We start from the raw sequence: 19,526 nt of genomic DNA on the forward strand, positions 1-19,526 counted from the left end.
ACTATGTTGCAATCATTGTAACTATATTTAGTGAGAAAAGTCATTCAAGTCTTGAGCCTTGCTTTCCTTTCAACATTCCCACAGACATGTCATTAATATGGCTTATTAATGTATCACTGTACATACAACCCCTCTAGGGGTATATCTAAATTCATTCCTGTTTCTGAGATATTCCCTATACTTAAAATGGAGAATACTCTTAGAGTAGACCACAATATTTTGTTTAATTAAATGTCCACATGGACCATAACCTGCAATGTTAAAGTATTACAATCAGAAATAAGGTTATCAGATGGATCCCAAGGTGCTCTCATCTTGGTATACAAACTAACAAAAAATGAGACCACAGCTGTTGATGTATACTGAAGAAAGTTTTTAAACACAGTATGTCTGAAATACACAGTACTTCCAAACAAACTATGAACGCTCTGAAAGATTCACCATCTGAGCAAGAAAACCACATCTTAATTTTCTGTTCAGATTTTATTTGAAATCTAGTTCAAATTGTCAAAGCTACAAAAAGGGGGAACATTTGAATTATTTCCGCTATGTCACAACATTCTAAAACAAAATATCACTACTGCCAGCAGATCAGTTACACACATTTCTGATGAAATTTCTAAACACAAAAATGTTTCATTTGGGGAAATAGCCACAATGAAGATATTTTGTACAATATAAAACAATGACAGGTCTCCAGATGCAGTTACTTATGAGTATACACGTGCATTCACAAAAAAAAAGAAAAAAAAAAAATCAGGAATGCTTTTTTGTTTGATTTTTTTGTTTGTTTTTTAAACAGACTGTTCAGGCACAAAAACAAAACCGCATTTCTGTTAAGTGACAGCATCATTAAAAAATATTAACAGTGTCAGTGTTTGCTTTTCTTCGACTTCTTGTGAGATCTGTGTGGAGAACGAGACTGCGACCTGGATTTTTTCCCTGACTTTTTAGGGGACCTGGATCGTGACCTTCTTGATCTTTTGGGTGTCCTTGAGCCAGATGGGGACCTGGAAAACAACGTTTTTCATCAAACTGACAGCCAACTTGACTTTTTTGTGAAGTTATTTAACCCCCATCATCTTATTTTCTCAAGATTGTAAGTAGTACAGAAATATTTTGAACAGGGACAACAGACATTGACTACTGTATCTTGGTAATAGGCACTAGATATGTATTTATGCAATTTTAAATGTGCCCTTGATCACAATTTTAGTATTCCAATAGCACAAGAACATCATCCTCAACTAGTATCATACCTAAATTGGGCAGATAAATCTACAAACTTCCCCATATGTGTCTGCAAATGCACTTCCAACCTTACCATTCAAAGCCAACCTAATTCAATATTGTACCAAACAAAAGAGTGATGCTGTAAACTGTATCATGCTTGAAAAGGCTCTATTATCCTAACCAAACATATTCAACTTGTGCCTTGACCTAGGAGACTTGAAAAGAATGAACAGTGAAGATACAGCATGAGCCATCTCTCACAATGCACTTGACAGATCTCATCTAACCTCATCTCATGTTTCATCAGGCTACACGGCCACTGTCTCAGCACTGCAGAAAAATATCAGCAGCCCAAAATACCATTCTGCTTTTAAAATGTCTAGCTTTTAACACAGGAAGCTGATAGCTGATTCTGCTTGAAAAAAACAGCACATATAGGATGTATCACAAGTTTTTTTCTACTGACTCACTAATGGAAATTCCCCAACCTGTGCGCTACAGACTGCATGATATAATAATCTAAACATTCGGGACCAATACTAAGAGCAAACAAAGCAAAACAAATGACACAAACCCAATCAAAAATGCAGATCAAAATTTTTCGTACCAGAAAAAACTAACTGAATGCATGACGTAGGCTAGAGACTAGAATTTGCATCAGTCCGGCATGACACCAGTAAGCTATCTACTTGTGTTATTAAAAACATTGAGCATACTTGGATATTGTAAGTAATTTTGAGAAAATAAATTCTTCATCAGTGGGAGGAGCATCAGGTGGGCAAGGCATGTAGGTGCCTGCAATATTTTCACTATATATTAAACTACCTCAAGCCAGCAAACATTTTCTGCATCTAAGGTCACATCCATGAAAATCTTAACCTAAAATGACTTCAATGGCATTTTTAATCACAAGTACTAGTAAAACACAGGTATGAGATCAGAAAGAATGAGAAAAATCTTGCTGGCAGGTAGGCGATATAAGATCAAAGAAATAAAGGTAAAATAAAGCAGAATACAGCCATCCATTCTGAATACAATACAATGTTAGCTGAAACCAGCCACATAGCCTAGTATTATAGGTAATTCTTGTGTAGCCAAACACTAGGCAAGTGAAGGAAACCTGTAGTCAGACAGCCTGCTGGTACTGTTGCCACCCTTTCACCCAACATGCTTTACCATGCACTAAAAAAAAAAAAAATATATATACCCATAGCAGATTTACAAAAGAGCTGCCATCTTACCTTTTGGCTTTTTTACTGACATCTCTGGGAGAGTCTTTGTGTGATGACCTGGAACGTGAGCTCTCTTTGTGGGACCTTTCAGATCGCTCTGAGCGCTCTGATTTTGGTGATGGAGATTTTGCTCGTCTGCTGCCACTGCTGCGAGATGGACTGGGTGATGCGCTGTGTCGTCTTTTCCTTTGCCAAGGAATCAAGAGAGATTACATAATTTTCTGGACAGAAAGTATTCAATTTTTTTAAAAAGCCCCCCAACCCTTTATCAATGTAGTATACAATTTCACTCATTCCTTTAAAGTGCGTTAATGAACAACTTTCAAGCTGTGAAAAAAATTAGGTAAGTGATTAGACTTCCTTTGGTTCAACACACCAAGACCTATGAATGATCCTAGTTTATGGCTGATCGCTACAAATTCTTGAAAGATCAAGCCCAGTTACAACAGCTAGGTACATACATTACAAACGAGCCAATTTAAGTTATCAGAAACTGCTTTAAACGTGTAACAGAACATAAGTTCAGTGCACATAAACCAGTCTGAAAATGGCTAAAACCAGTTTGAGATAAACCTGGCTGAATGCAGTATCAGACTTAACTGATTTGGGTCAAACCAGTTTATGCAATGTCTGTCCCAAACACCTTGCTGGTTTAAATTAAACCAGACTCCCTGAGCATCCCAGCATGCTCTCTGGGCTAAGCAGGTCCAAGCCTCCCTTCAGTTCAGCACTGTAAAAGGGAAGGGAGGGATGCTCTAGCACCCTCCTCCCCCCAGCTTCTAGTCTGAGCCACTCCAGGCATATGCCTGCATTTCTGGGATGTCTGTACAGTTACAAACTGATTCAGTCTAGCCAGGTTAGACTAACCTACAAAGTTTGAATCAATTCAGGCTCAGGCTTTTTTAATATCTGCTCCTAGCCAAGCAGTGTAACTATACTTCATTAAGCTGTATTAAGACAAGTTAAATGTGTGCATTTGAAAAGGGCCAGCATACAGAGTGTACAAAAGACTGTATAATTTCAATTGATTTAGAGGGAGATTTTCACTGCGAGGCAAAAACATTAAGACCAGTACAATTTACTTTAAAATGATGACCTAAGTCCAGTTTTCCACCCAATAAATTTCAGTTCATTTACTCCTAATATCATAGGTAAGTATACATCACTTTCAAAGAGGTCATGTTTTCCTTTGAGGATGGGGGGGAGGGGAAAAGAACCCTTATAAGTCTACAATAGTCTACAAAACTACTAAGCAAGTTTTCATTTGTACTGGAACAAAATAAAAACTCCACCTCTCTTTTCTTGTTGGTGTACATTCTTCTTTCTCCTTCTTGTCTTTGGATCTGGATTCAGATTTTTCCTTGTCTTTCTTGTCTCTTTCCCGTTCTCTTTCTAATTCCTTTTCTTTTTCCTGTGTTATTAAAAAGCATTGAGGATTTTAGATTAGGTTCTATGGTGAAAGGGTAAGGGTATCCAGGACACCTGACCAATCATACAAGTTTTGAATGGAGGAGGAAAAAGGAGCAATGCTATGAAATATATGGAGTAAGAGAAATCTGTTTTCCAAACAGGAGAAAAGCTGAACATAATGGCTGCTTGCAGACATTAAAAAAAAAATGTGGCACTTTAAACTCAGTGCGTTCCCATGAGGAGCCCAGCGCATGCCCAAAAGAGGCAGCACCTTAGTTGGACCTGGCCCGCCTGACATCTGTATACATCAGGCGCTTTAGCAGGACTTTTTGGCACTTTTATCTAATATCTGATTGAATCAGCTTCAGCTAAAAGCACCGAAAAGCTCTAGTGAAGTGCCCAATCTATACAGACACTGCAGAACCAGGTCAAAGTAACATGCTATTTCTTCCGGTAAAGTGCGTTTTTATTTTTTTTCCCCAACATTAGCAGAGCACCCACAAGAGGGATGTACGTAATTTTACAGATTTAAGAGAAATGCTACTGCAGCAATAAATTTGAAAGAAAGAAATAACATCTTAAAAACTAAAATTTTCTAAATTTCCAATTTCAGGAGTAATATGAACCTCTCCCTGCTTAAATATACACATTCTACTAGTCTCTGCATGTCTTGAGATTGGGACCACCTTATATCTATAATGTTACAGAAAAAACTTCCAAGAACTGTACTGGCACATGCTTCTCCCAGGTATTAACAAACATGTGTTTTACCACATGTGTAAATGAAGGAAAATTTAAAAGAAAACAAAATTAAAAGTTAAGGACAGTGAGCTTTTTGAGTTCTTTTTTGCCTGCTCATCTAACATCCTCTGAGAAAACTGACTAAAAACAAGCCTATATTGCTAGAAAACTTGGACACAGATGCTAAAATGAGATGCTAAGATCAATATCCTCCTGAAATTACATCAACATTTTTCTTTGTAGCAAGAAGCCAACTACACACCATAACATGGAAGGAGATGAACCACTCTAATTTCTGCAGTACCACCAAAACAGCCAACATGGGATGCCATTAATAAACACTGATAAAAATAACTTTCTCCTTTTATTTTGTTCTGCAATCACTGAACTAGAGAAGACTGATGGCAAGATAAATATTTCAACATTTCAAAGATAACACCTTCCATGACAGAAAATCCCAGAATATCTGAATCCTATTTCTCACATCTTTTAAATATAGAATAGTTGAACCTAAAGCCTATTGGTTACTCTTTCCCCTGTTAGTCCTTTATACCTGTTGTGTCAAGTTATCCACTAACATTCCACTGAAATCAATGGACTGCTAATATGTACTTGGGCACAGTAGTCAGTACAGCAAACTAGTTTTATCTGGATGGACTTAGATAAGCCAGCAACAGTCCAGTTGTTAAATAGCTAAACATTCCTTTTTTTAAAAAAACTGAATGTCGTACTATGAGGCGACTTATCCTTGAGATGCTCATTCATGGTCATTTAAATAGGAAGGAAAGAGCGACCATCTGAAGATTTCATGTACTACTTTTCTTACCCAACTGTAAGCTTTATTTTAGTCAACACAGAAGACATTTATTCACCAAATAAAGGAAAACAGTGCTGTGGGCAACAGCATGACAATAGCCATTGCAATTACAACAGAGTATTTATTAACATTTGACTTTGCTAATGGAATAATCAAAATAGAATAAAGCCAGGTAACCACCATGCCAGTATAGAACATACACATTTGACAAAATTACCTGAATTGTAATCTTTATTTTTTTAAACCATTTGCTCACAGTATATACATTATGCCTATTGCTCAAGAGAACATAATTTCATTTTCCAATTATAGCCAAAACAGGAAGTGAGGTGCCTTAAAATGTCAACTACACTTAAAATAGAAGTTATTTAACTCAAGCAGAGCACTGTAACACTAACATGTAAACTTCCTCCTAAGGAAGACTAAGCAAGTCTGGACTCACATAATAACTGCCATTCACTGGGTCAGAAAATATAGCTACCCAGTCCAGTATCCTGTCTCCCCCCAGTGAAAGAGGTGACAGTAACTGGAAAGGTAAGCAGGGCATGTCCAGAATTTTCCAATCTCTCGCTCCTTCTCCAGTGCAGCTTCCAGAATTCAGAAGTTTAGGAAGATCCAATTCAGAGGCTGTAACCCCTACCTATCATATTCAACACCCATGAATGGACCTTTCCTCTACGAATTTGCTGAATCTCCTTTAACGTAAGTTAAAACTATCATCCTCCACAACATCTTGTGACTGAGTTCCACAAGTTAATTAAACAGTTAAAAAAAAAAAACTTCCTTTTGTTAATTTCAAACCAGCTACCTAATAATTTCATATTACATCCCCTCTAGCTAGTATTGGGAGAGGTAGTAAATAATAAATTTCTATTTACTTTCTCTGTACCATTGTTATGTAAAGCTCTATTTTGCCTTATCCTCATCATTTCTTTTCTAAGCTGGAAAGTCTTAGACTATTTATCACATCACATGGAAGCTCCTCCAAGCCTCTGATCATCCTTGCTCCCTTCACTGTAACTTTTCTAGTTCTATATCCTTTTGAGGTGAGAGGAACCAAAACTACATACAATTTGACAATCTTCTTTCCGAAAAGTAACCTGCAAAATCTATTTTTCAGGAATTTAACACTACAGTTATGTGCTGAAAGCCCAAAAGAACAGTAGGCAGGGAAACACTCAGCATAAATCACTATACTTGTTTAACTTCCAAAATATTGTGTGAATACATCCAGCTCTACAGTGACATACCAGATCCAATGATTCAATAACCACTACCAGTGTCTACAGGGCTAGCTGAGTTAGACTACAGATTCTTGGGCACAGTTTACTCATAGGATACAGATTTGAGAACACCTCTCATTTATTTAAAAAAAATGCAAAATATGCCATAATTTTTCAAAACGCCTCTGATCTAAGTACTTAGTCTATGCTCCAAAAAAGATTTTTTCCCTTACTATCTGCAAACATGTAACACATCTAGTGTGTATTAATTTAGCAATAGAGCAATAAACAGTCTACAACAATGGTTCTCAACCTTTTTAGACTCAGGACACCTTGCCATAACTTTTACGAATTGAGCAGCACTCCGTTTCATAAACAAGTATATTTATTGAGGGTCTGGGCAATAGGGACAGGGTAGCAGCTGGGCTGGGACAAGACTGAGCCTGCAATTCTCTCTTCACACCTGCTTATCTCTTCACACCTCATGAAACCCTTCAAAAGATCTGGCACCCTACAACTCAAGTCTACAACATACTTCCAGGTACTGAATTTATTTTTCATTGGATTGACCAGACTACCTTGTTTCATTGTCAATAAAGTCCATAAATGAGTCTCCCTCAAGTTTTCCAACTAGTTCTTGCCAAGCTATTTCAGGCAGCTGCATTTTTTCACACATTGCTTTTCTCAATGAACTCTAAAATACTCGATATATTTTGATACAAATAAAAAGGCATATTTATTCCAGGGAAACGCCTTGTCTAAGCAAGCCTTAATTTGGAATCAGTACAGAATTTCAACTAAAGGCATTTGCTAATATAAGACGTCTAATACAATACTATATCTGAAAAATACAGTAACAGACAATTAATGGAATCAGAGTGGAATATTCAAAGGATCGTTTCTTACCCTCTGAAGAAGTTTGTCTCTGTAGTGTTCAACCTGTTCCTGAAAACTTTGGCCTGGTTTCTTGGGTCTTTTTCCAGATTCTAACTCATCCTGGAATTTCATCACTTTAAGCTGCAAAATATAAAATATTAATTTAAAATGCATCTTTTTACTGGGTTTACATCTTTCCAAAGTTTTAAAAAGTTGTCTGAAAGTGATTTGTGTACTTTGTTCTTTCACTGTGCATGTATGAAAGATAGCAATATTAATTGTATTAACAGGATCAGTGATGAAATTGGGTACTTGATATTTGACACCTGCAACCATGTTTACCAAGAACTATTAATAACATCTGAGATTTGTTCTCAGTTATTTTACTCAATTTTGTCCTCACTATTGGGTTGTTTGTTATACCCTAAAACTTCTAAAACTTTAGTCTACATTTCTTGCAGTTTATTGCAGGTGTCTTACAATACTGTTTCCACTTCTGTTGTATGTAGGAGATTCTTAGAAACTGCTTTTTTATTTAACCCTAAATATTAAAAAACTGAGTTCAAGTGACTGATAATTAAGACAAAACTACTAAGCCTTTTCTTCTGAGATGTTTCTACATTTTGAGTGGTTGCGTAAAATAATTTTCTTTCAAGATAAATTTAACATATAACATTTTTATACACAAGCCATTATGCCAACAAATTCAGTTCATCAGAAGTAATGGTGCCTTTCTGCAACTGCACGTCCACCAAGATTCACATCTATAGCAAGTCTTTGAGGCTGTTTTCTCAGTAAAGAACTTCGCCTTTCTCTTTCTATGCTAAACGTTTCCATAAAACTATATATCATTTTATTTCAATTTCTTAAATTTTGCTAAACAGTCAAAATATTTGTATTTTCTTGATGCGTTTCCACAACTGATGCTATTTCTTACAAGTACTATTTAATGTCTGTATATAAGCAGCATTGCATCTACAAGTACTCCTTTATTTTATACTAGTCATTGGCTAGAATACATTAAACAGCACTTGAAATAGGGACCAGACTTAGGAGGTGTCTCCTTCCCAGGGAAGAGCCTAAATCAATAAACTAGATAGGGTCTCTTAAATGCACATCCTGGCCTAATGAATCTTGAACTTAATCTTCAACAGCAGAAGCGGGTGAAAGGTTACAACTGTCTAATGATTAAGGCAGTTTCCTAGGAGATGAGATGTGTTATTCACCTGCTCTGTTTGAAAACATTGATGCTAGGTCTGCCACACCCTGCCTGGAAAGTGCTCTTATCACTGAACTACTAAATAGAGCTGGTGGCACCACAACAGTCACAAAAAAAAAAAAAAAACAAGGATCCCTTTTCTGCTTTTGAAAAAAAAAGAATTTAGGCACCTAAATCAAAGAAATGGTTCCAGATGGTCCCAATCTGACAGTTTCTTAACCCAAAGTGTAGGAACATATTTAGCTCAGCATTTCTTATTGGCTTAATGTGTACTGTCATAAATGCTATGCTGAAATGTCTAACTTCCCATGCACTGTACTGTGACCTTATGTGCTTATTTCTGAGCTCAGTGTATTCTACTGTGGGGGTTATACACCTAAATGTTCATTCTTTTATAGAACTAGACTTTTTCCTCATACATTTTGTAGGAGTCCCAATTAATAGTACTGTATTTAGAAAGAACTGTTTGATAATTTGCTATACTAATATGTATATTTGAGGTAGATAACTTTTTCTGACGAACTATTTGGGAACCCTGTCCTTGACACTACCTGGGACCACAGTGTGCAAGGTGTCAAGTAACCTGAGAAGGCTCTCAAGAACATCGTCCACAAAAATGCAGAGACTGGTCTCCTCAGATATGGATGATAAAAAAATTGAGAAGCAATACAAAAGATACATAGGCCAATATATATTATTGTTCCTCTATCTCAGTGAGACAGTCTTCCAGAGAAGGCAAACTTTTTTGAAGGTCAAAACCTCAATCATGCAGCTGAAGAGGCTCTCAAAGAATGATACCAAATACCATAGGTCAAGTACAGCCAGAGTGAATACCCATAAGAAACATAAGGGTAATACAGGAGTTCCCAAGACTTAGTACTCCTAAAGAAGGTTTCAGACCTGCTACAATCTAACCACACTTTGGGATCATAGCTAATTATTAAAGCCACTGACAGTATTTTGATGGTGCAGAAGAGCCTTCTGCTGCTTCCTGACCCTCACAATAAAAAGGAATAACCTTTGTCCAGGTTAGGAACTTTGCCAGCTGGAGTCACTCGTGACCCACTCTAAAGTTTAATTTACTGGTACCCCAGAAAAACTTGGTACTTACATAGATACCAGTACCTCAGATAGACTTGTCTTCATTTGAGATATATGGAAAAAGAGAAATAAGAGATCTCTTGCAGCATATACATATTTAATATGGTTTGCATAGCATGAATTAGAGGCAAAGACCATTCATGCTGGAGGACGTAACAGTAACAATTGCACTGAGATTGTTGGTATCAAAGTCACCAAAGCTTAACAAAAGAACTGTACACTTGAAACACTGTAAAGGAGGACAAACACGATGAATGGTCTCAGGATCGCAATTTAGTCAAAGGAAGTAATTTCCCTATGTCTAATGAGAAGTCATGCTTGCAAACAAGTGTGCTCAAAAAGACAATATTGGTCACAGGGGCTTTTTCCTAAAGGCAGTATCAGTTTTCAGAGATTTAAAAGATATACCTGACAATGGATGACCCTGCCTCTTCCCTTTAGTCAACTTTTAGGGATTTATTCTCATCAGATGCTGTTTTCAGTCCTGTGGCAGCTACCACAGCACTCCTTGAGGTCCATAATCTGGTGCCAAGCAGTATCAGAACAACATAGCACAGAGCCCAGGTATATAGATGGATTTTTCCAAGCTCACCTGGATCCCTTTATTTTCTTTTGCTCGTCTTCACAAGGACCTACATACACAAAACACCTCTCCTACAAACCATCCCCTTTCCCAAGAAATTGGGCACCTACTATGACCACTATACTGAGAGAGACAACCACCTGACAGGACAAACACTGCCGAAATCCTAGGCCTCTTTCAGTAGGCATCTGAAACACAATTAACAGTACTGGAATACCATGCCAGAAAAGAAAAATACCTCTCAAAGAGAAAGAGGAGGGAAAATATGGGGGGAACGACCCTCAATGCTATCTATCTTCTTACTAACTGCTGACTACTATGTAAACTAAGCTTAAGTATTTACACAAGAGTGCTGATAACCCCCGATAGCAATGAGCTGTGAGGCTGTCACTGAGAACTATGACTGCAGTGATGGTGAAAAGAACTGAAAGGGGTCAGGGCACCCTGCCCATTATGCCCTCAATTGAAGGCACAAGGGCACTAAAAATGCATACACTTTCACAGTTAGTACAGCTGATCAAAACTATACAGACTGAGTTCACTGTGTATGCGTGCGTGCACACACACACAAAGTAAAATACCACATTTACCCAACTCCAAGATAACCCTGAATTTAAAACAACCCTCCTCCCCCCATAAATTCGATTTCATACATGGAAAAAATTACAGATTTGTTATAATTTTCCATGTATAGGATCTAATTATTGGAGAATCATCTTCAATTCATCCCCACCACCGCTACAAAAGGGAAAGCAGTGGCAGGGGGCAGGCAGGGGGGAAAACAGTAAGGGGGCAGACTGCAGGGGGACAAGAGTGAAGCACATGGTAGGACCGGTGGTGGGTGGACAGGCAGTAAGAAGGCAGGCACCTGGGGGTAAAGTAGGCAACAGGTGGTAGGGAAGCAGACAGTGGGGGAGGCAAGCACCCCTGTCCCCAACCTCCCACTCCCATCATCCTACCCCTCACTGCCTCCCACTCAGTTCCAAGACAAAGGGCTTTCTTCCCATGTTAAAATGGGAAAAACCTCATCTTGGAATTGAGTAAACATTGTATTTATGCACACAGAATGTGTTGCATACACTGATGTGTGCACAACTGACTTGGCCAGAAAGTTTTGGTAGAAATCCCTACCTCACACTGTTTGTCCTTATACCTCTCTCTATTCAAGGGCATAAAGGAAACTGAACCACACAACTACTTGTCAGTTCCTTTTCACTGAAATCCAAACAGATTTGGGTTTCAAAGGAGAGCGGAAGAAAATGAGTTGTGTAATATATAATTATTTGATATAAAGAGTAAGTGTGTTTACGTGCACACATCGAGACACACATACACCATAAGACAACAGCTACAGAAGAAACAAGTCATTGTTTTCTCTTCAAGTGCTTGTCCACATATACATCCCACTCCCAGGAGATTAGCAAGCACTTCTGATGGTTGAGATGTTTTGCAGTTTATTTGGCGAAAAAAATCAATTTAAGCATAAAGTTATCAAAGCCTGCATCACATCTAGAGGTCAATGTGATCTAATAATGATGGGCAAACACAGATTGAAGACCACTTTACTCCCTTTCAAGTGTCTTTAACTGGAATGTTTAAGGAAAGCAGCAAGAGGCCCAGCCTCTAGCAGAGAGAGTGGTCAGCTTGAAAGGCAGAAGTTTGAAATAACCCTGGATATAAGCTGGGTGTGTGGTCTTAGAAACTTGCTTATCCCAAGGGGAGGTTTGGCTGGCTATATGATGAATCTGTCAGAAGGGCCTGACACTTACCTATTACCTTGGCAGTAATTAAGATAGTCACATTGGGAAATAACTATAACAAAGGGCAGTTTATTCAAAGGTTTGAATGGAGAGTGAATAATAATTTTGGTAGTTATAACTTTTAAGAAAACCTACCCTTAATGAGGGGGGGAACTCTGGCCCAGTAAAAATCTCTCTATGATAGGATCCAAGGAAACTGACTGCCTTCATACCAGGGAGTGGAGAGCTGAAATGGCTCCCAAATGCATACTTGTGTTACTAACTTTCAAGAGTAGCAGGTAATCCAAAATTTTTTTTACAGATACCTAAAGTGGAGAGATTTGCTGCTGAGCTATATAAAATGAAAAAAAAAATCCAGTTTTGACAATTAAGTTATTCTGCTGGGGCCTTTTTGACTCTTCACTGCTTCTCAGCCTTTTGGCTCAGATCAAGCATACTTGCTGTGAACAACCCTTCTCAAAGATGGCCAGTCATTCAATGACTGAACTGACAGGCACCTGTTAGTTTCACTGACTAAACCTACAATAGTTCTTTCATTAGACAGGAGGAAAAATCCAGACTGTCCCCATGCCCCTCCTCTCCCCCAGCACAGCTTCCCTGCAGCTAAGCATGCGCTCTAGTGCCCTCCAGCTCCTGGCCTGAGCAACTGCAGGCATGTGCTGGCATTTCCTCAGTCCAGAGAAAATGTCTCTGCAGTTGCAAATTGGTTCAACCTAGGCAGGTTAGAGTAACCTGCATTGATTGAATCAATTCAGACTTCAGCTTTTTGAATGTCTGTTCCTAGTCCAGTGATTGCTAAAAGGTACTTTCACTGCTGGAGAACTCTATTAACAGATGCACCCCACCTTAGGATCATCTTGACGTCTTCAGAAGAAGACTGAAGGCAGATTTGTAATAATCAAATTATAAGCACTAAGCAAGCAAAGTAAACATCTCCCACAAGGAGGAAATTGACTCTCCTGTTCAGACACAGTATTCTGAGGTATGTTTAGAGGTTTAGGAGGTCAAAATGAGGATAACTGAATAAACACTTGTTGTCTCTGGAATTTGTAATGCCTTTGAAGGCACAGATGTGCCTGGGTTGAAACAAAATGTATCTATGCTGGTTGTTGAAGTGTATCTTGTATTCTTTTAAGGCTAGAACTCCAAATGCCAGGGCCAATCTATACATCAGTTCCTAAAAGGCTTAAAAAAATTATCAGAGAAGTTATTTTCAGTACTACAGTGTCATACTTGGGAAGATGTTGCACACAAGCAGCTGCTGTTCTAGATCCTATAGATCTTCATTAAAGGGGTCAACATTGAAAACATGTTCTACCAGTTGAATTGATACTTTCTTGGAGGCTCAGAAAGAGCTAAGACAAAGTACAAGATGCGGAGGTATGAAGAGTACCCCAAAGAATCAAATTTTTCATGCAAACAATGTGTATTAATGCAATTATGGATGTCAAGTAAGGGCTTTTTGGACTTGGAAATCTCTTTAGAAGCCACGAGAAGCAGAAAGCCTGAGGTACATGGAAGAAAGTCCAGATGAGAAGGAATGCTGTTTCTTCTCAGTGCAATGTGTGAGGAACACCATTTTATTCCCTTTGAAGTACAGGGAGCTGATGAAGTATTTCTGGGCCAAGCCAAGTCCTATCTTTCAACTCGCAAGAGCCTGGGGTCACGGTAAGAATACACAGATTTTTCCATCAAACACCAAGATGCACTTCTCAAGACTATTGGGTTCTGTTCTTGAGAAGACTTCCAGGCACGACCTTTTTCTTTTCACATGCTTCTCCAGAGACAAACCAAGTATGTAGTATGCCCATCAGTTATGAGCATAGGAGCCTCACAAACAGAACACTATTTTAGGCCAGAAAACTTCCGCAATGTCAGAAAAAATAAGCAATTCCCTTTTCAGACCAAGATCATTTTTAAAACAGATAAGTAATTTAATAAATTACTCTACAAAATATTTATATGCAAGACAGCAACGATTTGCAAAGAAAAGACCAGGCGCTTGAAGCAAAATGAAAAGCTCCAACTTGCAGAATGGGCAGCAAGAAGAAACTGAGGAAGAATGAGGTTAATTTGTGCTTTTCATGCTCTTGGCCAGAGGCACAAGGAAGGGTGCAAAGTGCATGCATCATCCCTGCAAGGATTTACACTAAAAATCCTTAAGTGCAGTGTACATTTCACGCACGTGGGATATATCAATGCACAAGCACCTTAACTTAATGTTTCCTGATTTAAGTTGAAATGAAAAGCCAAATGAATGCAACAATCTTTTTGTCACTTAAAAGGAAACTGTAAACTGCTGTTACATGATGTTAGCTTTTAGTATATGTTTTTTATATTAGCATCTCAATGAGAAAAATTGTGCTTGGGGAAGGAAAGAATTTACCCCTGACCAAGGTTAACTAGCTATATATGCAGGCATAAAGACAGCTAATTCCAACCTTTGACGCTGGTACTGTTTTGCTACACTGAGTTTTCCCAAAGGCTGGGTTAACAGGCAGCAGGTTATCTATTCACATTGAAATCACTAGTTGTCCAAACTGCCAAGATAAACAACTAATTAAATTATCTAGGGGGAAGAGAACCATTCCGCAAGTTTCAAGGAGACGCGTGCAAATTATCCCAACTGCAAAAAGGTCAGAGACTACGCTGACGGTAAGGACAGGGCTTTATCAGATTCCACTAAGTTTTTAGGTGCCAAATGTACACTGGGAAATTATTGTACAACTCAGATTTTTTTTTCCAAACCTGGTTATGGATGTGCTTCTCAAAAAGGGCAAATAACATACCAGGTTTCAAAGTTCATTCAGTTTTGGCAGTGGAGTAAAAAAGAATGGTCTACTATGATTCTGAACTAAATTCAGCTCTTATCAAGGATAACTTTCAGAAGGTAGGGCAAAGTCTAACTTTTTCTATAAAATACGTTTTTAAAAGCATCTCCAAGGATGCCAGAACACAAACCAAAATGGCAATGTATTCCAAGAAGCAAGACAGACACGTTAAAAGCTCTGAACTACATGTACCAGCTGAGACTGCTATGGTCAACACTGCTAAAAACATGATTGCAAACACTACCAATACACACATTTTGTGAAATAGTAAGCAAATTTCCAATTTGTTTTAACATTCATTAAAGTATTAATAATATTACAAATTACTGGGCTGATCAAAAGTCCATTCATGATTGTTAAGCCAGTGTTACAGTAAACTGGAAGCTAGTTTACATCTGATCTTACACTATAAGCACCATAATGAGAGGTATTTTTGGCAAAATACTGCCACCAAGCAGGGAAAGAAATAAATTCCATTTAAATTATTTTCAAATAATTTATATTTCATGCATATGAACGCCTTCTTACTATGTTAACTTTCAAACTGGTGGGCTAAGCAAGAAGGGTATAATTTCCACTTATGGCTTAATTTTTACAACCCGAGTCATTAAACAGTGTACATCAAAGCACATCTGGAGAAACTAAGAACGACCATTCTTAAAATATTTTTCTTTTACTTTGAGTATTGACTATACATTGCTTTTATATAAGAAATGCATTGATAGTAATTATTGTACAAGCTATTAAAATGTTATGTACACTATATTAATAAAAACAATGTTTTACTACCAAAAGATGCTGAATCTGTAATAACCAATTTAGCAGCCTTGTAATACCATTTGCATTTACTGATACAGTGCGCTAAAGTCAGCTTGCAGACTATTTGCCGAGCTTTGACCAGAAAAAAATTTGGAGAAAACTGCAAGTTTTAAGCCCGTCTCTGTAGCTCTGTATAGTAACCTGTGAGGAAAAGCCTACATTTGTTAGATGAACAGGGGCTTTTAGATCTACTTCTACTCAGCTGTAGGTTAGTGGAAAGAAAAAAGGTTGAAAATCTGTGCCCTCTGAGTTTACCAGCTGCTCAAGCAACTCTGTTAAGAGCAGAAAAGGGGAGCAATAGATACTAAATACACTAAAATGGATTGCTATAGGCTAAATTGATAGCTTTGGTTAAACCCCTCTGTTACCACTTCCGCAGCACCTGGCTTGGTGACCCTGATATTTAAAGCAATGGCTTCTAGTGCTATAGATTTCATAGATTTTCATAGACATTAGGGCTGGAAGGGACCTCAGAAGATCATCAAGTCCAGCCCCTAGCCCGAAGAGCAGGAAGTCAGCAGGACTCATAGGATCTCAGCAAGATAAGTATCCAATTTACTCTTGAAAGTGTTCAATGTAGTGCTTGAACCACCTCCGATGGCAGGCTGTTCCAGACCTTGGGGGGCTTGGACAGTAAAGAAATGCTTCTTTATGTCCAGCCTGAAAAGGTCTTGCAGTAGTTTATAACCATTCGACTTCATCATCCCTTGGGGCGCTTTGATGAACAAACGTTCCCCCAGATACTGGTGGCCTCCCCTGATAAACTTACAGGTGGCCATCAGATCACCCCTGAGCCTGCGTTTTTCCAGGCTAAAGAGCCCCATGGCTCTCAGCCTGTCATCATAAAGTTTCCTGTTCTACACTATTGTTTTCTTTAAACATACTGCACTGTTCATCTTGTGGTCATTATTGACCACCAACTCTCTTTTTTCCGTAGTGCTGCAGGTTTTTCCTCCCAAGGTGGAGAACCTTGCATTTTTCAGTGTTAAACACCATCAGGTTCTTGTCCGCCCATTTGCTAAGCCTGTCCAGGTCAGCCTGGATCGCCTGCCTGTCTTCTGGTGTGGATGCTTTGCCCCAGAGTTTGGTGTCATCGGTGAACTTGGCCAGTCTGCTTTTGACTCCTATGTCCACATGATTAACAAAGATGTTGAACAATATGGGTCCAAGGACAGAGCCTTGGGGGACCCCACCGGTCACAGGGCACCATGACAATTGACTTCCGTCAATTACTACCCTCTAGGTCTGACCACGGAGCCAATTTCCCAGCCAGCGGATTGTGGTGGACCCAAGGCCAAAATTGGCCAGTTTTGCCAAGAGGTGATCATGGGATACCAGATGGAGTCAAGATATAGGACATCAATCTCTTCTCCCTTATCCAGGTGATAGGTCACCTGGTTATAAAAGGAAATGAGATTGGTCAAGCAAGACCTACCCACAACAAACCCGTGCTGGCTATCCCTCAGGATGTTGGCAGCCAGTCCATTAAGGATGGCCTCTTTAATAAACTTTTCTGAGATCTTCCCCAGGATAGAAGTCAGACTGACGGGCCTGTAGTTTGCCGGATCCACTTTCCTCCCTTTCTTGAAGATAGGCACCACGTTGGCCTTCTTCCAGTCTTCAGGCACTACACCAGAGTGCCAGGAGGTCTCAAATATCTGTGCCAGAGGCTGGGCTATGATGCTCGTCAGTTCCTTGAGTACCCTGGGGTGCAGATTGTCAGGACAGGCTGACTTGAAGGTATCCAACCTCTCAAGGTGTTCCTGCATGAGGTCAGCATTGATGGAGGGCAGGGGATCTCCCTCACTCAGACCTGCCTGTCCCATAGCAGGCATAGGCGTCCCATAGGACCGATGAAAGACCGACACAAAGTACCCATCTATGATGTTAAAACAAAAAATAAGGCGTTTCAGATGAACAACTTAGAGAAAATACCATAAAGGGACTTGAAAGGCCTAAGAAAAGTTTCAGTTTGTCAGAAGCAAATACTAGCAAAAACTAGACAGAAGGATGCAAAGAAAAACTGAAGCAGAAGTGTAGGAAGTAAACAAAGCTGAAAGTTAGGTTGTCACTTAATAGGTGACTCTACCCCAGTTCTTCATTTTCTTTTTTGTGGGTAAATATTCCTACTATACTCATGTGCAATACAACAACATTGAATTAACAGAAACCATAATGCAAGACTGCAATACTTTCATTCAAAATATAAAGTTTCCTGTTCTACACTATTGTTTTCTTTAAACATACTGACCTCAATCTCTCGGAGCTTGGCACGTTTTTCTTCACTCATTTCAGAGTATTTGACTGATGATTTGGATTCAGGCATTTCTTCTTTGATGGGATTGGAGTATATATGCTGTTCTTCTGATTTAGAACTCTGAGTATCCTCCTCATCTTCGCTTTCCTCTTCTTGACTTTAAAGGGCAAAAGTGAAAAATACACTTAGCTAATAAGGCTTTTAAATGTTACAAGTGTTACTTGCATCTGTATGACTGAGTCTTTTAAGAGTTTAAGTGATCTCTACATGTCAATCGAGATACGAAAACTTGAATGTGTTACTTCATTATTTACAACATATGGTGTCAAACTATCCTAATTTTTTGCCTTTCTTATGAAGCATGAATTTTTATGCTTCAGATAATTCTCACTTTTCATCTAAATACATCTCAAACCCTTTTAAGAACTTTACGTTTTCAGCTGGAGTCCATAATTTGCATAATAAAGCTAACGTGTTATTCAAAGAATCATTTTAAGCAATATGATTTTGCTTCTTCAAATGTAATTAAGTCTATAACCCAACAAAAGATTCTGTTTTAACTGGGAACTGACCTAGAGATATCAACTTAGAGTGATATTCTCTTAACAGCCACTAGAGTGCTGCATCTCAACATGAAATGAAAACTCAGCTGTTGAACAACACATTAATACCGATGCTCTCAAAACTGCTTGAAGAACAAAAGACAAGAACCGAGTGAAGAACAAAAGACAAGAACCGAGTAAGATTTATTAATATCCAAACAAGTATATCTGTGAAAATGTTACTTGCTGTTCTTTTGATTCGAAGTAGAAAAGCAAATCTTCAAACTGAGGAACATAGGTTTGGCATGCAACAATCTCAGAGGCAAAGAAGTATTTGATACTTCCTACTTAACACTAATGAGATATGAAATATAACTTCCAAAAATGCAACTGACAACACTGCTACAAAAACAATGAGTCAAATTAGAAGCTGGTGAATGCTGCTGAAAAGGACTACAACTTAAAATCCCCTCTGATCTCTGTACTTTCATGTTTTCCTTGTTTTCAAAGTTTAAATGGTCACATATGTGGAAGTGGCTTTTTCCAAAGGAACTGGATATCACTTGTAACCACAAAGGGTTTTAAATGACTGTTGAAAATAATTTTAAACTGTAAGCCGATTTTGTACATGCTCAGTATTTTCTCAAGCTCAAGGAAAATAAACAGCCACATTACTGAAATGAGTGTGAAACTTCCACCACAAGGATACAGACTTCAGAAATGAGCTTGAGAAACAACTAGTTTTTAGCATGCATAGCTGTTTTAAAATGTATTTATAAATTATAAAATACCTCCACTTTTATCTAAGCAGTGGCTTTGTTCAAATCCTGACACAGAAGTAATGGAATGTGGATTAAATGCAGGTACCTGATTAGGTTTCTT

The 19,526-nt window shown here is 38.4% G+C and overlaps 1 protein-coding gene across 7 annotated transcripts in view; it reads right to left on the reverse strand.

Moving 5' to 3' along the window:
- Positions 1-222: 222 nt before the first annotated feature.
- Positions 223-19,526, reverse strand: part of U2SURP (U2 snRNP associated SURP domain containing) — an 80,048-nt gene continuing 60,744 nt past the window's right edge. For all 7 annotated transcript variants that reach the window (XM_019532968.1, XM_019532967.1, XM_019532964.1 and 4 more), the window contains 5 exons: positions 18,097-18,259; positions 7,563-7,673; positions 3,758-3,876; positions 2,475-2,651; positions 223-1,010 (listed from right to left, as the gene is read on the reverse strand). In XM_019532968.1, coding sequence (XP_019388513.1) covers positions 872-1,010; positions 2,475-2,651; positions 3,758-3,876; positions 7,563-7,673; positions 18,097-18,259 — 709 coding nt within the window. In that variant the 3' untranslated portion in view covers positions 223-871. The remainder of the gene's footprint in view (positions 1,011-2,474; positions 2,652-3,757; positions 3,877-7,562; positions 7,674-18,096; positions 18,260-19,526) is intronic.

Source organism: Crocodylus porosus, unplaced genomic scaffold (assembly GCF_001723895.1).
Source record: "Crocodylus porosus isolate Cpor-Errol unplaced genomic scaffold, CroPor_comp1, whole genome shotgun sequence".
In the NCBI taxonomy this organism is placed as follows: domain Eukaryota; kingdom Metazoa; phylum Chordata; order Crocodylia; family Crocodylidae; genus Crocodylus; species Crocodylus porosus.